This window comes from Engystomops pustulosus, chromosome 5, assembly GCF_040894005.1.
Source record: "Engystomops pustulosus chromosome 5, aEngPut4.maternal, whole genome shotgun sequence".
Lineage (NCBI taxonomy): Eukaryota > Metazoa > Chordata > Amphibia > Anura > Leptodactylidae > Engystomops > Engystomops pustulosus.
In genome coordinates, this window is record NC_092415.1 from 12730465 (window position 1) to 12743073 (window position 12609).

The following is a 12609-nucleotide window of genomic DNA, read 5'->3' on the forward strand; positions in this document are numbered from 1 at the left end:
AGCGCGAGGTAGACAGACAAGGGAGCCAGAGAGCGCGAGGTAGACAGACAAGGGAGCCAGAGAGCGCGAGGTAGACAGACAAGAGAGCCAGAGAGCGCGAGGTAGACAGACAAGAGAGCCAGAGAGCGCGAGGTAGACAGACAAGAGAGCCAGAGAGCGCGAGGTAGACAGACAAGAGAGCCAGAGAGCGCGAGGTAGACAGACAAGGGAGCCAGAGAGCGCGAGGTAGACAGACAAGAGAGCCAGAGAGCGCGAGGTAGACAGACAAGAGAGCCAGAGAGCGCGAGGTAGACAGACAAGAGAGCCAGAGAGCGCGAGGTAGACAGACAAGAGAGCCAGAGAGCGCGAGGTAGACAGACAAGAGAGCCAGAGAGCGCGAGGTAGACAGACAAGAGAGCCAGAGAGCGCGAGGTAGACAGACAAGAGAGCCAGAGAGCGCGAGGTAGACAGACAAGAGAGCCAGAGAGCGCGAGGTAGACAGACAAGAGAGCCAGAGAGCGCGAGGTAGACAGACAAGAGAGCCAGAGAGCGCGAGGTAGACAGACAAGAGAGCCAGAGAGCGCGAGGTAGACAGACAAGAGAGCCAGAGAGCGCGAGGTAGACAGACAAGAGAGCCAGAGAGCGCGAGGTAGACAGACAAGAGAGCCAGAGAGCGCGAGGTAGACAGACAAGAGAGCCAGAGAGCGCGAGGTAGACAGACAAGAGAGCCAGAGAGCGCGAGGTAGACAGACAAGAGAGCCAGAGAGCGCGAGGTAGACAGACAAGAGAGCCAGAGAGCGCGAGGTAGACAGACAAGAGAGCCAGAGAGCGCGAGGTAGACAGACAAGAGAGCCAGAGAGCGCGAGGTAGACAGACAAGAGAGCCAGAGAGCGCGAGGTAGACAGACAAGAGAGCCAGAGAGCGCGAGGTAGACAGACAAGAGAGCCAGAGAGCGCGAGGTAGACAGACAAGAGAGCCAGAGAGCGCGAGGTAGACAGACAAGAGAGCCAGAGAGCGCGAGGTAGACAGACAAGAGAGCCAGAGAGCGCGAGGTAGACAGACAAGAGAGCCAGAGAGCGCGAGGTAGACAGACAAGAGAGCCAGAGAGCGCGAGGTAGACAGACAAGAGAGCCAGAGAGCGCGAGGTAGACAGACAAGAGAGCCAGAGAGCGCGAGGTAGACAGACAAGAGAGCCAGAGAGCGCGAGGTAGACAGACAAGAGAGCCAGAGAGCGCGAGGTAGACAGACAAGAGAGCCAGAGAGCGCGAGGTAGACAGACAAGAGAGCCAGAGAGCGCGAGGTAGACAGACAAGAGAGCCAGAGAGCGCGAGGTAGACAGACAAGAGAGCCAGAGAGCGCGAGGTAGACAGACAAGAGAGCCAGAGAGCGCGAGGTAGACAGACAAGAGAGCCAGAGAGCGCGAGGTAGACAGACAAGAGAGCCAGAGAGCGCGAGGTAGACAGACAAGAGAGCCAGAGAGCGCGAGGTAGACAGACAAGAGAGCCAGAGAGCGCGAGGTAGACAGACAAGAGAGCCAGAGAGCGCGAGGTAGACAGACAAGAGAGCCAGAGAGCGCGAGGTAGACAGACAAGAGAGCCAGAGAGCGCGAGGTAGACAGACAAGAGAGCCAGAGAGCGCGAGGTATATAGCCTGCCAGCCAGCCCCCTGTGGTATATAGCCTGCCAGCCAGCCCCCTGTGGTATATAGCCTGCCAGCCAGCCCCCTGTGGTATATAGCCTGCCAGCCAGCCCCCTGTGGTATATAGCCTGCCAGCCAGCCCCCTGTGGTATATAGCCTGCCAGCCAGCCCCCTGTGGTATATAGCCTGCCAGCCAGCCCCCTGTGGTATATAGCCTGCCAGCCAGCCCCCTGTGGTATATAGCCTGCCAGCCAGCCCCCTGTGGTATATAGCCTGCCAGCCAGCCCCCTGTGGTATATAGCCTGCCAGCCAGCCCCCTGTGGTATATAGCCTGCCAGCCAGCCCCCTGTGGTATATAGCCTGCCAGCCAGCCCCCTGTGGTATATAGCCTGCCAGCCAGCCCCCTGTGGTATATAGCCTGCCAGCCAGCCCCCTGTGGTATATAGCCTGCCAGCCAGCCCCCTGTGGTATATAGCCTGCCAGCCAGCCCCCTGTGGTATATAGCCTGCCAGCCAGCCCCCTGTGGTATATAGCCTGCCAGCCAGCCCCCTGTGGTATATAGCCTGCCAGCCAGCCCCCTGTGGTATATAGCCTGCCAGCCAGCCCCCTGTGGTATATAGCCTGCCAGCCAGCCCCCTGTGGTATATAGCCTGCCAGCCAGCCCCCTGTGGTATATAGCCTGCCAGCCAGCCCCCTGTGGTATATAGCCTGCCAGCCAGCCCCCTGTGGTATATAGCCTGCCAGCCAGCCCCCTGTGGTATATAGCCTGCCAGCCAGCCCCTTAGCCTCACCTTCTGGCGCCCCACATGCACCTTCCGGCGCACACTATGATGCGTCGGTGTCGCCGCTGATTATGCGCATGTCCACGGCTCTGCAGCTGTTACAGCGGAGAGAAGAAGGAGCCACAGGGAGCGGAGCATCGGGGAACTGTGCAGTTTTTAAGCACATTTTTTATGCTGAAAAACTTGGCTTTTACACGAGTATATACGGTATATTAATAATAAATGTCACTCGTTGGTGACAGGTTTCCAATGAAGAAGCAGACAAGTCCTTAACAGAACGCAATATATCAAAGGGTCCTCGGGTTTGTGTTAGCCTCTTCTAATAGAGAGATGTGAAGTGTCCTAATAATGCGTTACTCTAGCGGCAGCGGAGACGTCTCTGTGCGTACACTGAGCCTGTTCTGTTCCGCCTGGACAATTCATGGAAGACTAAAAGCTTGGATATAACAGCCCCGACTTACAAGTAACCCCCCCACACCGCACCGCTACCATCAATGAGCGCAAAAGCTATTAAAATATTGAGATGTGCTAGCGAAAGAAAAACAGGTATTTTGCACTAATTGGCTACAAGGGCCTGAATCAGGCGGCCACACGAGAGCGGCGAATAATGGGAAGGTAATTAGAACGTGGCTTCGTTACTCAGAGAGAGCGCAGATTCGCTATTTCTCTTCCAGCTGTGCATAGTCCGGAGCAGACAATACCCTCCCCTCTAATTAATGCTTTCTGAAGCCGCTGACTGAGAAAAGTTTGATTTCTCAGCATTAAAAAGGAAAAAAAAAAAATAATAAAATAATGTAAAGCACTGAAGGTAAAAAAATATATACCGTATATACTCGAGTATAAGCCGACCCAAGTATAAACCGAGGCCCCTAATTTTACCACAAAAACCTGGTAAAACCTATATTATTGTTACTTGAGTATAAGCCGAGTTTGGGTTTTCAGCACATTTTTTTTGTGCTGAAAAACTAGGCTTATACTCGAGTATATATGGTATATTAAAGGTGAATACGAACTATATGTAAAGAAAAAAATTAAGAAATGGGATTTACAAAGCGATAAAGGTTGAGGTATCGACCATTTGGGGTCCAGCCACAGCGCCCCCCCCCCCCCTCCCAGCCAATATGGGGGGAATTAAATTTATTGTGCGCCATTGTAATACCAGCAATAGAGTAGAGAAGGGTTAATGCCCCAAACGCTGCAGGGGGGTAGGTGCCACCTTCTTGGCACACGTGGCGTTTTGAACCCGTTTTTAAGCAGTCTGTTAAAAAATGCATGCGTTTTTTTACTGTTTTTCCCAATTATCTTAATTAGGTTCATTGGAAAGCAGACAAAAAAAAACAGTCAAAAAAACGCATGCGTTTTTTAACGGACTGCTTAAAAACGGGTTCAAAACGTCACGTGTGCCACCACCCTTAGTCCAACCAAGAAGGTGGCACACGTGGCGTTTTGAACCCGTTTTTAAGCAGTCCGTTAAAAACCGCATGCGGTTTTTTGACCGTTTTTGTCTGCTTTCCAATTATCTTAATTAAGATAATTGGGAAAAACAGTCAAAAACGCAGGTGTCTTTTAGCGGACTGCTTAAAAACGGCCCTAAAACAGCCCCAAAACGCCACGTGTGCCACCACCCTGAGGTGTTTTTCTCTGGTGGTCAAGTTATTACCCGATTGTCCAGGTGTAAGGGAGGTCCTATCCCTCTGCCAGAAGTAATGTTAACCCCTCACCCACTCCGCTCCTCCTTTCACAATCCAGAAAAACTGTACTGTACTGGTTCTGTTTTTATGGCTTTCACAATGCGGTCCAAATGACACCTTCCCTTAATTCTTTGGGTCAGCACACGACCACAGAGATAACAAATTGATATACAGGTTTCATTATGTTTCAATAAATGTGAAAGTTACTGCCATCAATAAATGATGATAAAAATTTTCTTGTTTTGATTTTTGGGCAAGAATGTAGCAATTTGTAATTCTTTTCCGACATTTGGGCACATTTTGGGATGTGCAGATACATAACATGCTTTTGATTTGATGTATTTTTCAGTTAAAGGAAAAGGGGAGCGATATGAACTTTTATTTATCTATATATGTACTTCTACTCCAAATGAAATGTATTGCAGTGTATACTGAATACACTGCTCATCTGTAACATTCTGCCTGCAGCAGACTGCAACGGCTGCGGCTGAATGATGAGTATTTGAGAGACTCCAGGTGGTTCTAGTAACTGATCTTCTCCTCTGAACAGAGCCAATAAGGCATTTAAACAGTGAACAGCCATGATTTGTGCGGTCAGCAGCAGCATTATGCAGCAAACACTTGATATGTATGTAGAGGCCTCAGCTATGAATGTATGAAGAGGCCTCATACTGTACTAGGAAGCTGGATAAAAATTCCAAATGCAGTGAAAATGTAAAATAAAAACAACATGTTGCGCCATACATAGTTGAGCTCAACATTGCAAAGGGGTAAATGGGATATCAAATTTTGGCTAGATTTATAAGAACGTGTATAAACAGCTGTATGCAACCCGTACCGTACAGTTGCCATGCCCTTTAATGGCTTCATCTTCTTACCCCGTACATATCCGTTCATGAACACCCGCACAGATCCCTCTACATCAGTCCATACACTTTAATATGCCTCATTCTTCAGGATATAAAGTATCACAGGGCAGAGGTCAGCTATAGAGGCTTGAGTGTATTAGACATATGTAATGACACAATGATATACACAAGACATACAGACGCTGTATGATACTCACGCAAACACTGGTCGCACGGCATTATTCATGTTGCCGTAAGCAGCTCTGCCCAGAAGTTCCCTGAAGCAGTTTTCGGCCAGGACAGCGGGGTTCTCCTCCTTGTCACCAACCACAGAGGGCGAAGCAGGTGGAGCCGCGCGACTGGTGGAAAAGAAATCATATCAGACAATGAGTATTACTTACAGGAGACGGCAGACTACACGTGAGGAGGGCGACAACTGATGTATGAAAAAACAAAGCCCTTGCTGATAGATTCCATAGAAGCCGATAAGTTATAGATTATTGTGGTGACATTCTCTGTGTTCTAGAAGAACAGACACTAAGAAAAGCCTCCAAAAGTCACGACAAGACCCAGATTTCACTACCACCTACACAACCTCAACCAAGGCTATGAGACACATTATACACCTTATATATATTACTTATCGTGTATTATACTCCAGAGCTGCGCTCACTATTCTGCTGCTGGTGCAGTCACTGTGTACATACATGACATTACTTATCCTGTACTGACCCTGAGTTACATCCTGTATTATACCCCAGAGCTGCACTCACTATTCTGCTGCTGGTGCAGTCACTGTGCACATACATGGCATTACTTATCCTGTACTGATCCTGAGTTACATCCTGTATTATACTCCAGAGCTGCACTCACTATTCTGCTGCTGGTGCAGTCACTGTGTACATACATGACATTACTTATCATGTACTGATCCTGAGTTACATCCTGTATTATACTCCAGAGCTGCACTCACTATTCTGCTGCTGGTGCAGTCACTGTGTACATACATGACATTACTTATCCTGTACTGATCCTGAGTTACATCCTGTATTATACCCCAGAGCTGCGCTCACTATTCTGCTTCTGGTGGTGGAGTCACTGTGTACATACATGACATTACTTATCCTGTACTGATCCTGAGTTACATCCTGTATTATACTCCAGAGCTGCACTCACTATTCTGCTGCTGGTGCAGTCACTGAGTACATACATGACATTACTTATCCTGTACTGATCCTGAGTTACATCCTGTATTATACCCCAGAGCTGCACTCACTATTCTGCTGCTGGTGGTGGAGTCACTGTGTACATACATGACATTACTTATCCTGTACTGATCCTGAGTTACATCCTGTATTATACTCCAGAGCTGCACTCACTATTCTGCTGCTGGTGCAGTCACTGAGTACATACATGACATTACTTATCCTGTACTGATCCTGAGTTACATCCTGTATTATACCCCAGAGCTGCACTCACTATTCTGCTGCTGGTGGTGGAGTCACTGTGTACATACATGACATTACTTATCCTGTACTGATCCTGAGTTACATCCTGTATTATACTCCAGAGCTGCACTCACTATTCTGCTGCTGGTGCAGTCACTGTGTACATACATGACATTACTTATCCTGTACTGATCCTGAGTTACATCCTGTATTATACTCCAGAGCTGCACTCACTATTCTGCTGCTGGTGGTGGAGTCACTGTGTACATACATGACATTACTTATCCTGTACTGATCCTGAGTTACATCCTGTATTATACCCCAGAGCTGCACTCACTATTCTGCTGCTGGTGCAGTCACTGTGTACATACATGACATTACTTATCCTGTACTGATCCTGAGTTACATCCTGTATTATACCCCAGAGCTGCACTCACTATTCTGCTGCTGGTGCAGTCACTGTGTACATACATGACATTACTTATCCTGTACTGATCCTGAGTTACATCCTGTATTATACCCCAGAGCTGCACTCACTATTCTGCTGCTGGTGCAGTCACTGTGTACATACATGACATTACTTATCCTGTACTGATCCTGAGTTACATCCTGTATTATACCCCAGAGCTGCGCTCACTATCCTGCTGCTGGTGCAATCACTGTGTACATACATGACATTACTTATCCTGTACTGATCCTGAGTTACATCCTGTATTATACCCCAGAGCTGCGCTCACTATTCTGCTGCTGGTGCAGTCACTGTGTACATACATTACTTATCCTGTACTGATCCTGAGTTACATCCTGTATTATACCCCAGAGCTGCACTCACTATTCTGCTGCTGGTGGTGGAGTCACTGTGTACATACATGACATTACTTATCCTGTACTGATCCTGAGTTACATCCTGTATTATACTCCAGAGCTGCGCTCACTATTCTGCTGGTGGTAGAGTCACTGTACATACATTATATAACTTCTCCTGAGTTACCTCCGGTAGTGAAGCTGGAAGATACTGGCAGCTCCCATAGACACACTCCATACATGTGCACTTACCTTTCAGTGTCTTCTATCTTCTGCATATTAAAAAGCAGGGATGGAACTATTTTATCCATGTGTTGGGGCTCCCATATTGTTGCTCGAAGTTCATCATTCACAGTTTTACGGACAACACCTTGGATTCCTCGGATTCCAGCAATTCTTATTCTAGAAAACATGAAAATATAAAATTAAGACAAGTGAGTGTGAACGTTTGTGATAGATTCCTATCAACCTGGCATTATGCACACAGAGGGGGCGGGGCGCGCAGAGGAGCAAATAGGCAGGGGGCGGGGCGCGCAGAGGAGCAAATAGGCAGGGGGCGGGGCTGCGCAGAGGAGCAAATAGGCAGGGGGCGGGGCTGCGCAGAGGAGCAAATAGGCAGGGGGCGGGGCTGCGCAGAGGAGCAAATAGGCAGGGGGCGGGGCTGCGCAGAGGAGCAAATAGGCAGGGGGCGGGCAGAGGAGCAAATAGGCAGGGGGCGGGGCGGGCAGAGGAGCAAAAAGGCAGGGGGCGGGGCGGGCAGAGGAGCAAAAAGGCAGGGGGCGGGGCGGGCAGAGGAGCAAAAAGGCAGGGGGCGGGGCGGGCAGAGGAGCAAAAAGGCAGGGGGCGGGGCGGGCAGAGGAGCAAAAAGGCAGGGGGCGGGGCGGGCAGAGGAGCAAAAAGGCAGGGGGCGGGGCGGGCAGAGGAGCAAAAGGCAGGGGGCGGGGCGGGCAGAGGAGCAAAAGGCAGGGGGCGGGGCGGGCAGAGGAGCAAAAGGCAGGGGGCGGGGCGGGCAGAGGAGCAAAAGGCAGGGGGCGGGGCGGGCAGAGGAGCAAAAGGCAGGGGGCGGGGCGGGCAGAGGAGCAAAAGGCAGGGGGCGGGGCGGGCAGAGGAGCAAAAGGCAGGGGGCGGGGCGGGCAGAGGAGCAAAAGGCAGGGGGCGGGGCGGGCAGAGGAGCAAAAGGCAGGGGGCGGGGCGGGCAGAGGAGCAAAAGGCAGGGGGCGGGGCGGGCAGAGGAGCAATAGGCAGGGGGCGGGCAGAGGAGCAAAAGGCAGGGGGCGGGGCGGGCAGAGGAGCAAAAGGCAGGGGGCGGGGCGGGCAGAGGAGCAAAAGGCAGGGGGCGGGGCGGGCAGAGGAGCAAAAGGCAGGGGGCGGGGCGGGCAGAGGAGCAAAAGGCAGGGGGCGGGGCGGGCAGAGGAGCAAAAGGCAGGGGGCGGGGCGGGCAGAGGAGCAAAAGGCAGGGGGCGGGGCGGGCAGAGGAGCAAAAGGCAGGGGGCGGGGCGGGCAGAGGAGCAAAAGGCAGGGGGCGGGGCGGGCAGAGGAGCAAAAGGCAGGGGGCGGGGCGGGCAGAGGAGCAAAAGGCAGGGGGCGGGGCGGGCAGAGGAGCAAAAGGCAGGGGGCGGGGCGGGCAGAGGAGCAAAAGGCAGGGGGCGGGGCGCGCAGAGGAGCAAAAGGCAGGGGGCGGGGCGCGCAGAGGAGCAAAAGGCAGGGGGCGGGGCGCGCAGAGGAGCAAAAGGCAGGGGGCGCAGAGGAGCAAAAGGCAGGGGGCGGGGCGCGCAGAGGAGCAAAAGGCAGGGGGCGGGGCGCGCAGAGGAGCAAAAGGCAGGGGGCGCAGAGGAGCAAAAGGCAGGGGGCGGGGGGCGCAGAGGAGCAAAAGGCAGGGGGCGGGGGGCGCAGAGGAGCAAAAGGCAGGGGGCGGGGGGCGCAGAGGAGCAAAAGGCAGGGGGCGGGGGGCGCAGAGGAGCAAAAGGCAGGGGGCGGGGGGCGCAGAGGAGCAAAAGGCAGGGGGCGGGGGGCGCAGAGGAGCAAAAGGCAGGGGGCGGGGGGCGCAGAGGAGCAAAAGGCAGGGGGCGGGGCGCGCAGAGGAGCAAAAGGCAGAGCGCGCAGAGGAGCAAAAGGCAGGGGGCGGGGGGCGCAGAGGAGCAAAAGGCAGGGGGCGGGGGGCGCAGAGGAGCAAAAGGCAGGGGGCGGGGGGCGCAGAGGAGCAAAAGGCAGGGGGCGGGGGCGCAGAGGAGCAAAAGGCAGGGGGCGGGGGGCGCAGAGGAGCAAAAGGCAGGGGGCGGGGGGCGCAGAGGAGCAAAAGGCAGGGGGCGGGGGGCGCAGAGGAGCAAAAGGCAGGGGGCGGGGAGCGCAGAGGAGCAAAAGGCAGGGGGCGGGGGGCGCAGAGGAGCAAAAGGCAGGGGGCGGGGCGCGCAGAGGAGCAAAAGGCAGGGGGCGGGGCGCGCAGAGGAGCAAAAGGCAGGGGGCGGGGCGGCCACACAGGAAAAAAAAAAAAACCCACACAGCACATTATTAGCATCATCTTGGGAGGGAAAAATAAAGCCTTTAACCAGACGCTATCCCCCTTGGTATAGCATGGGCAGCTGCATCCATGTATACACCTGTATCTGATGTAATCAGAATCGGATTCTTGCATCAGCACCATCCATTTATTATAAAGTGCAGCCAAAGCTTCTATAATCTAAAATATCTGTATTCCTCCAGCGGATGCTCCTCGTCTGATAAGTCCTCTCTAATCTCCCATCACTGTACGTTAAGTAAGATTATTTTAAGTAATACCCTCTTGTCTCCAGCCTGTAAATCCTCACCTTCATAATGAGAGCGCAGGACATCAGCCCGATTCCCACAGACGTCTCTATCACAGCCTCCGCTTATCTATTACCCTCCCTAAACTCCATCCTCTGCCCCCACTTACTCTGTCCGCACTTCAGGATCGCTGTGACATGAGTGACACATGGCGCTGAATCTGGACACAAAGAAATCGTATCGTCTGTGATAGGACGGAGTGTCTTCTTCTATGTTTGCAAACTTGACAAACTATATATATAAAAAAAAAATTAACAGATTAATATTAAAAAAATACAATAAACCTAAGAAAAATATCTCATTGTTACAAGTAGAACCGACCAGTGACATTATTTCTTTATCCATTTTGCAAAAGCAACCTGCACACAGCCTTCCTGTCTCTGTAGGTTTTAGTCAGCAGAAACCTGGCTGCTTCCTTGTCTCTCTGTATGTTATGGCCACACAGCACAGACAGTACTGCTCCCCTATAAAGCTCTGTATGTTATGGCCACACAGCACAGACAGTACTGCTCCCCTATAAAGCTCTGTATGTTATTACCACACAGCACAGACAGTACTGCTCCCCTATAAAGCTCTGTATGTTATTACCACACAGCACAGACAGTACTGCTCCCCTATAAAGCTCTGTATGTTATTACCACACAGCACAGACAGTACTGCTCCCCTATAAAGCTCTGTATGTTATTACCACACAGCACAGACAGTACTGCTCCCCTATAAAGCTCTGTAAGTTATTACCACACAGCACAGACAGTACTGCTCCCCTATAAAGCTCTGTATGTTATTACCACACAGCACAGACAGTACTGCTCCCCTATAAAGCTCTGTATGTTATTACCACACAGCACAGACAGTACTGCTCCCCTATAAAGCTCTGTATGTTATTACCACACAGCACAGACAGTACTGCTCCCCTATAAAGCTCTGTATGTTATTACCACACAGCACAGACAGTACTGCTCCCCTATAAAGCTCTGTATGTTATTACCACACAGCACAGACAGTACTGCTCCCCTATAAAGCTCTGTATGTTATTACCGCACAGCACAGACAGTACTGCTCCCCTATAAAGCTCTGTATGTTATTACCACACAGCACAGACAGTACTGCTCCCCTATAAAGCTCTGTATGTTATTACCGCACAGCACAGACAGTACTGCTCCCCTATAAAGCTCTGTATGTTATGGCCACACAGCACAGACAGTACTGCTCCCCTATAAAGCTCTGTATGTTATTACCGCACAGCACAGACAGTACTGCTCCCCTATAAAGCTCTGTATGTTAAGGCCAGCACAGACAGTACTGCTTCCTTGTCTCTCTGTACATTATGTCTGCACAGCACAGAGAGTACAGCTCCCCTATAAAGCTCTGTATGTTAAGGCCAGCACAGACAGTACTGCTTCCTTGTCTCTCTGTACATTATGTCTGCACAGCACAGAGAGTACAGCTCCCCTATAAAGCTCTGTATGTTATTACCACACAGCACAGACAGTACTGCTCCCCTATAAAGCTCTGTATGTTATTACCACACAGCACAGACAGTACTGCTCCCCTATAAAGCTCTGTATGTTATTACCACACAGCACAGACAGTACTGCTCCCCTATAAAGCTCTGTATGTTATTACCACACAGCACAGACAGTACTGCTCCCCTATAAAGCTCTGTATGTTAAGGCCAGCACAGACAGTACGGCTTCCTTGTCTCTCTGTACATTATGTCTGCACAGCACAGAGAGTACAGCTCCCCTATAAAGCTCTGTATGTTATGGCCAGCACAGACAGCACTGCTTCCTTGTCTTTCAGTATGTTATTACCACACAGCACAGACAGTACTGCTCCCCTATAAAGCTCTGTATGTTATGGCCATCACAGACAGTACTGCTTCCTTGTCTCTCTGTATGTTATGGTCAGGACAGACAGTACTGATTCCTTGTCTCTCTGTATGTTATGGTCAGGACAGACAGTATTGCTCCCCTATAAAGCTCTGTATGTTATGGCCAGCACAGACAGTACTGCTTCCTTGTCTCTCTGTATGTTATGGTCAGGACAGACAGTACTGATTTCTTGTCTCTCTGTATGTTATGGTCAGGACAAACAGTACTGATTCCTTGTCTCTCTGTATGTTATTGTCAGCACAGACAGTGCTGCTTCCTTGTCTTTCTGTATGTTATTACCACACAGCACAGACAGTACTGCTCCCCTATAGATCTCTTTATGTTATGGCCAGCACAGACAGTACTGATTCCTTGTCTTTCTGTATGTTATTACCGCACAGCACAGACAGTACTGCTCCCCTATAAAGCTCTGTATGTTATGGCCACACAGCACAGACAGTACTGCTCCCCTATAGATCTCTTTATGTTATGGCCAGCACAGACAGTACTGATTCCTTGTCTTTCTGTATGTTATTACCGCACAGCACAGACAGTACTGCTCCCCTATAAAGCTCTGTATGTTATTACCGCACAGCACAGACAGTACTGCTCCCCTATAAAGCTCTGTATGTTAAGGCCAGCACAGACAGTACTGCTTCCTTGTCTCTCTGTACATTATGTCTGCACAGCACAGAGAGTACAGCTCCCCTATAAAGCTCTGTATGTTAAGGCCAGCACAGACA

General features: G+C 51.1%; 1 protein-coding gene across 2 annotated transcripts in view; it reads right to left on the bottom strand.

Moving 5' to 3' along the window:
• EFR3A (EFR3 homolog A) overlaps positions 1-12609 on the bottom strand; it is an 89559-nt gene that overhangs the window by 43796 nt on the left and 33154 nt on the right. For both annotated transcript variants that reach the window (XM_072151174.1, XM_072151175.1), the window contains exons 6-8: positions 10102-10223; positions 7443-7592; positions 5157-5297 (exon numbers count right to left, since the gene is read on the bottom strand). In XM_072151174.1, coding sequence (XP_072007275.1) covers positions 5157-5297; positions 7443-7592; positions 10102-10223 — 413 coding nt within the window. The remainder of the gene's footprint in view (positions 1-5156; positions 5298-7442; positions 7593-10101; positions 10224-12609) is intronic.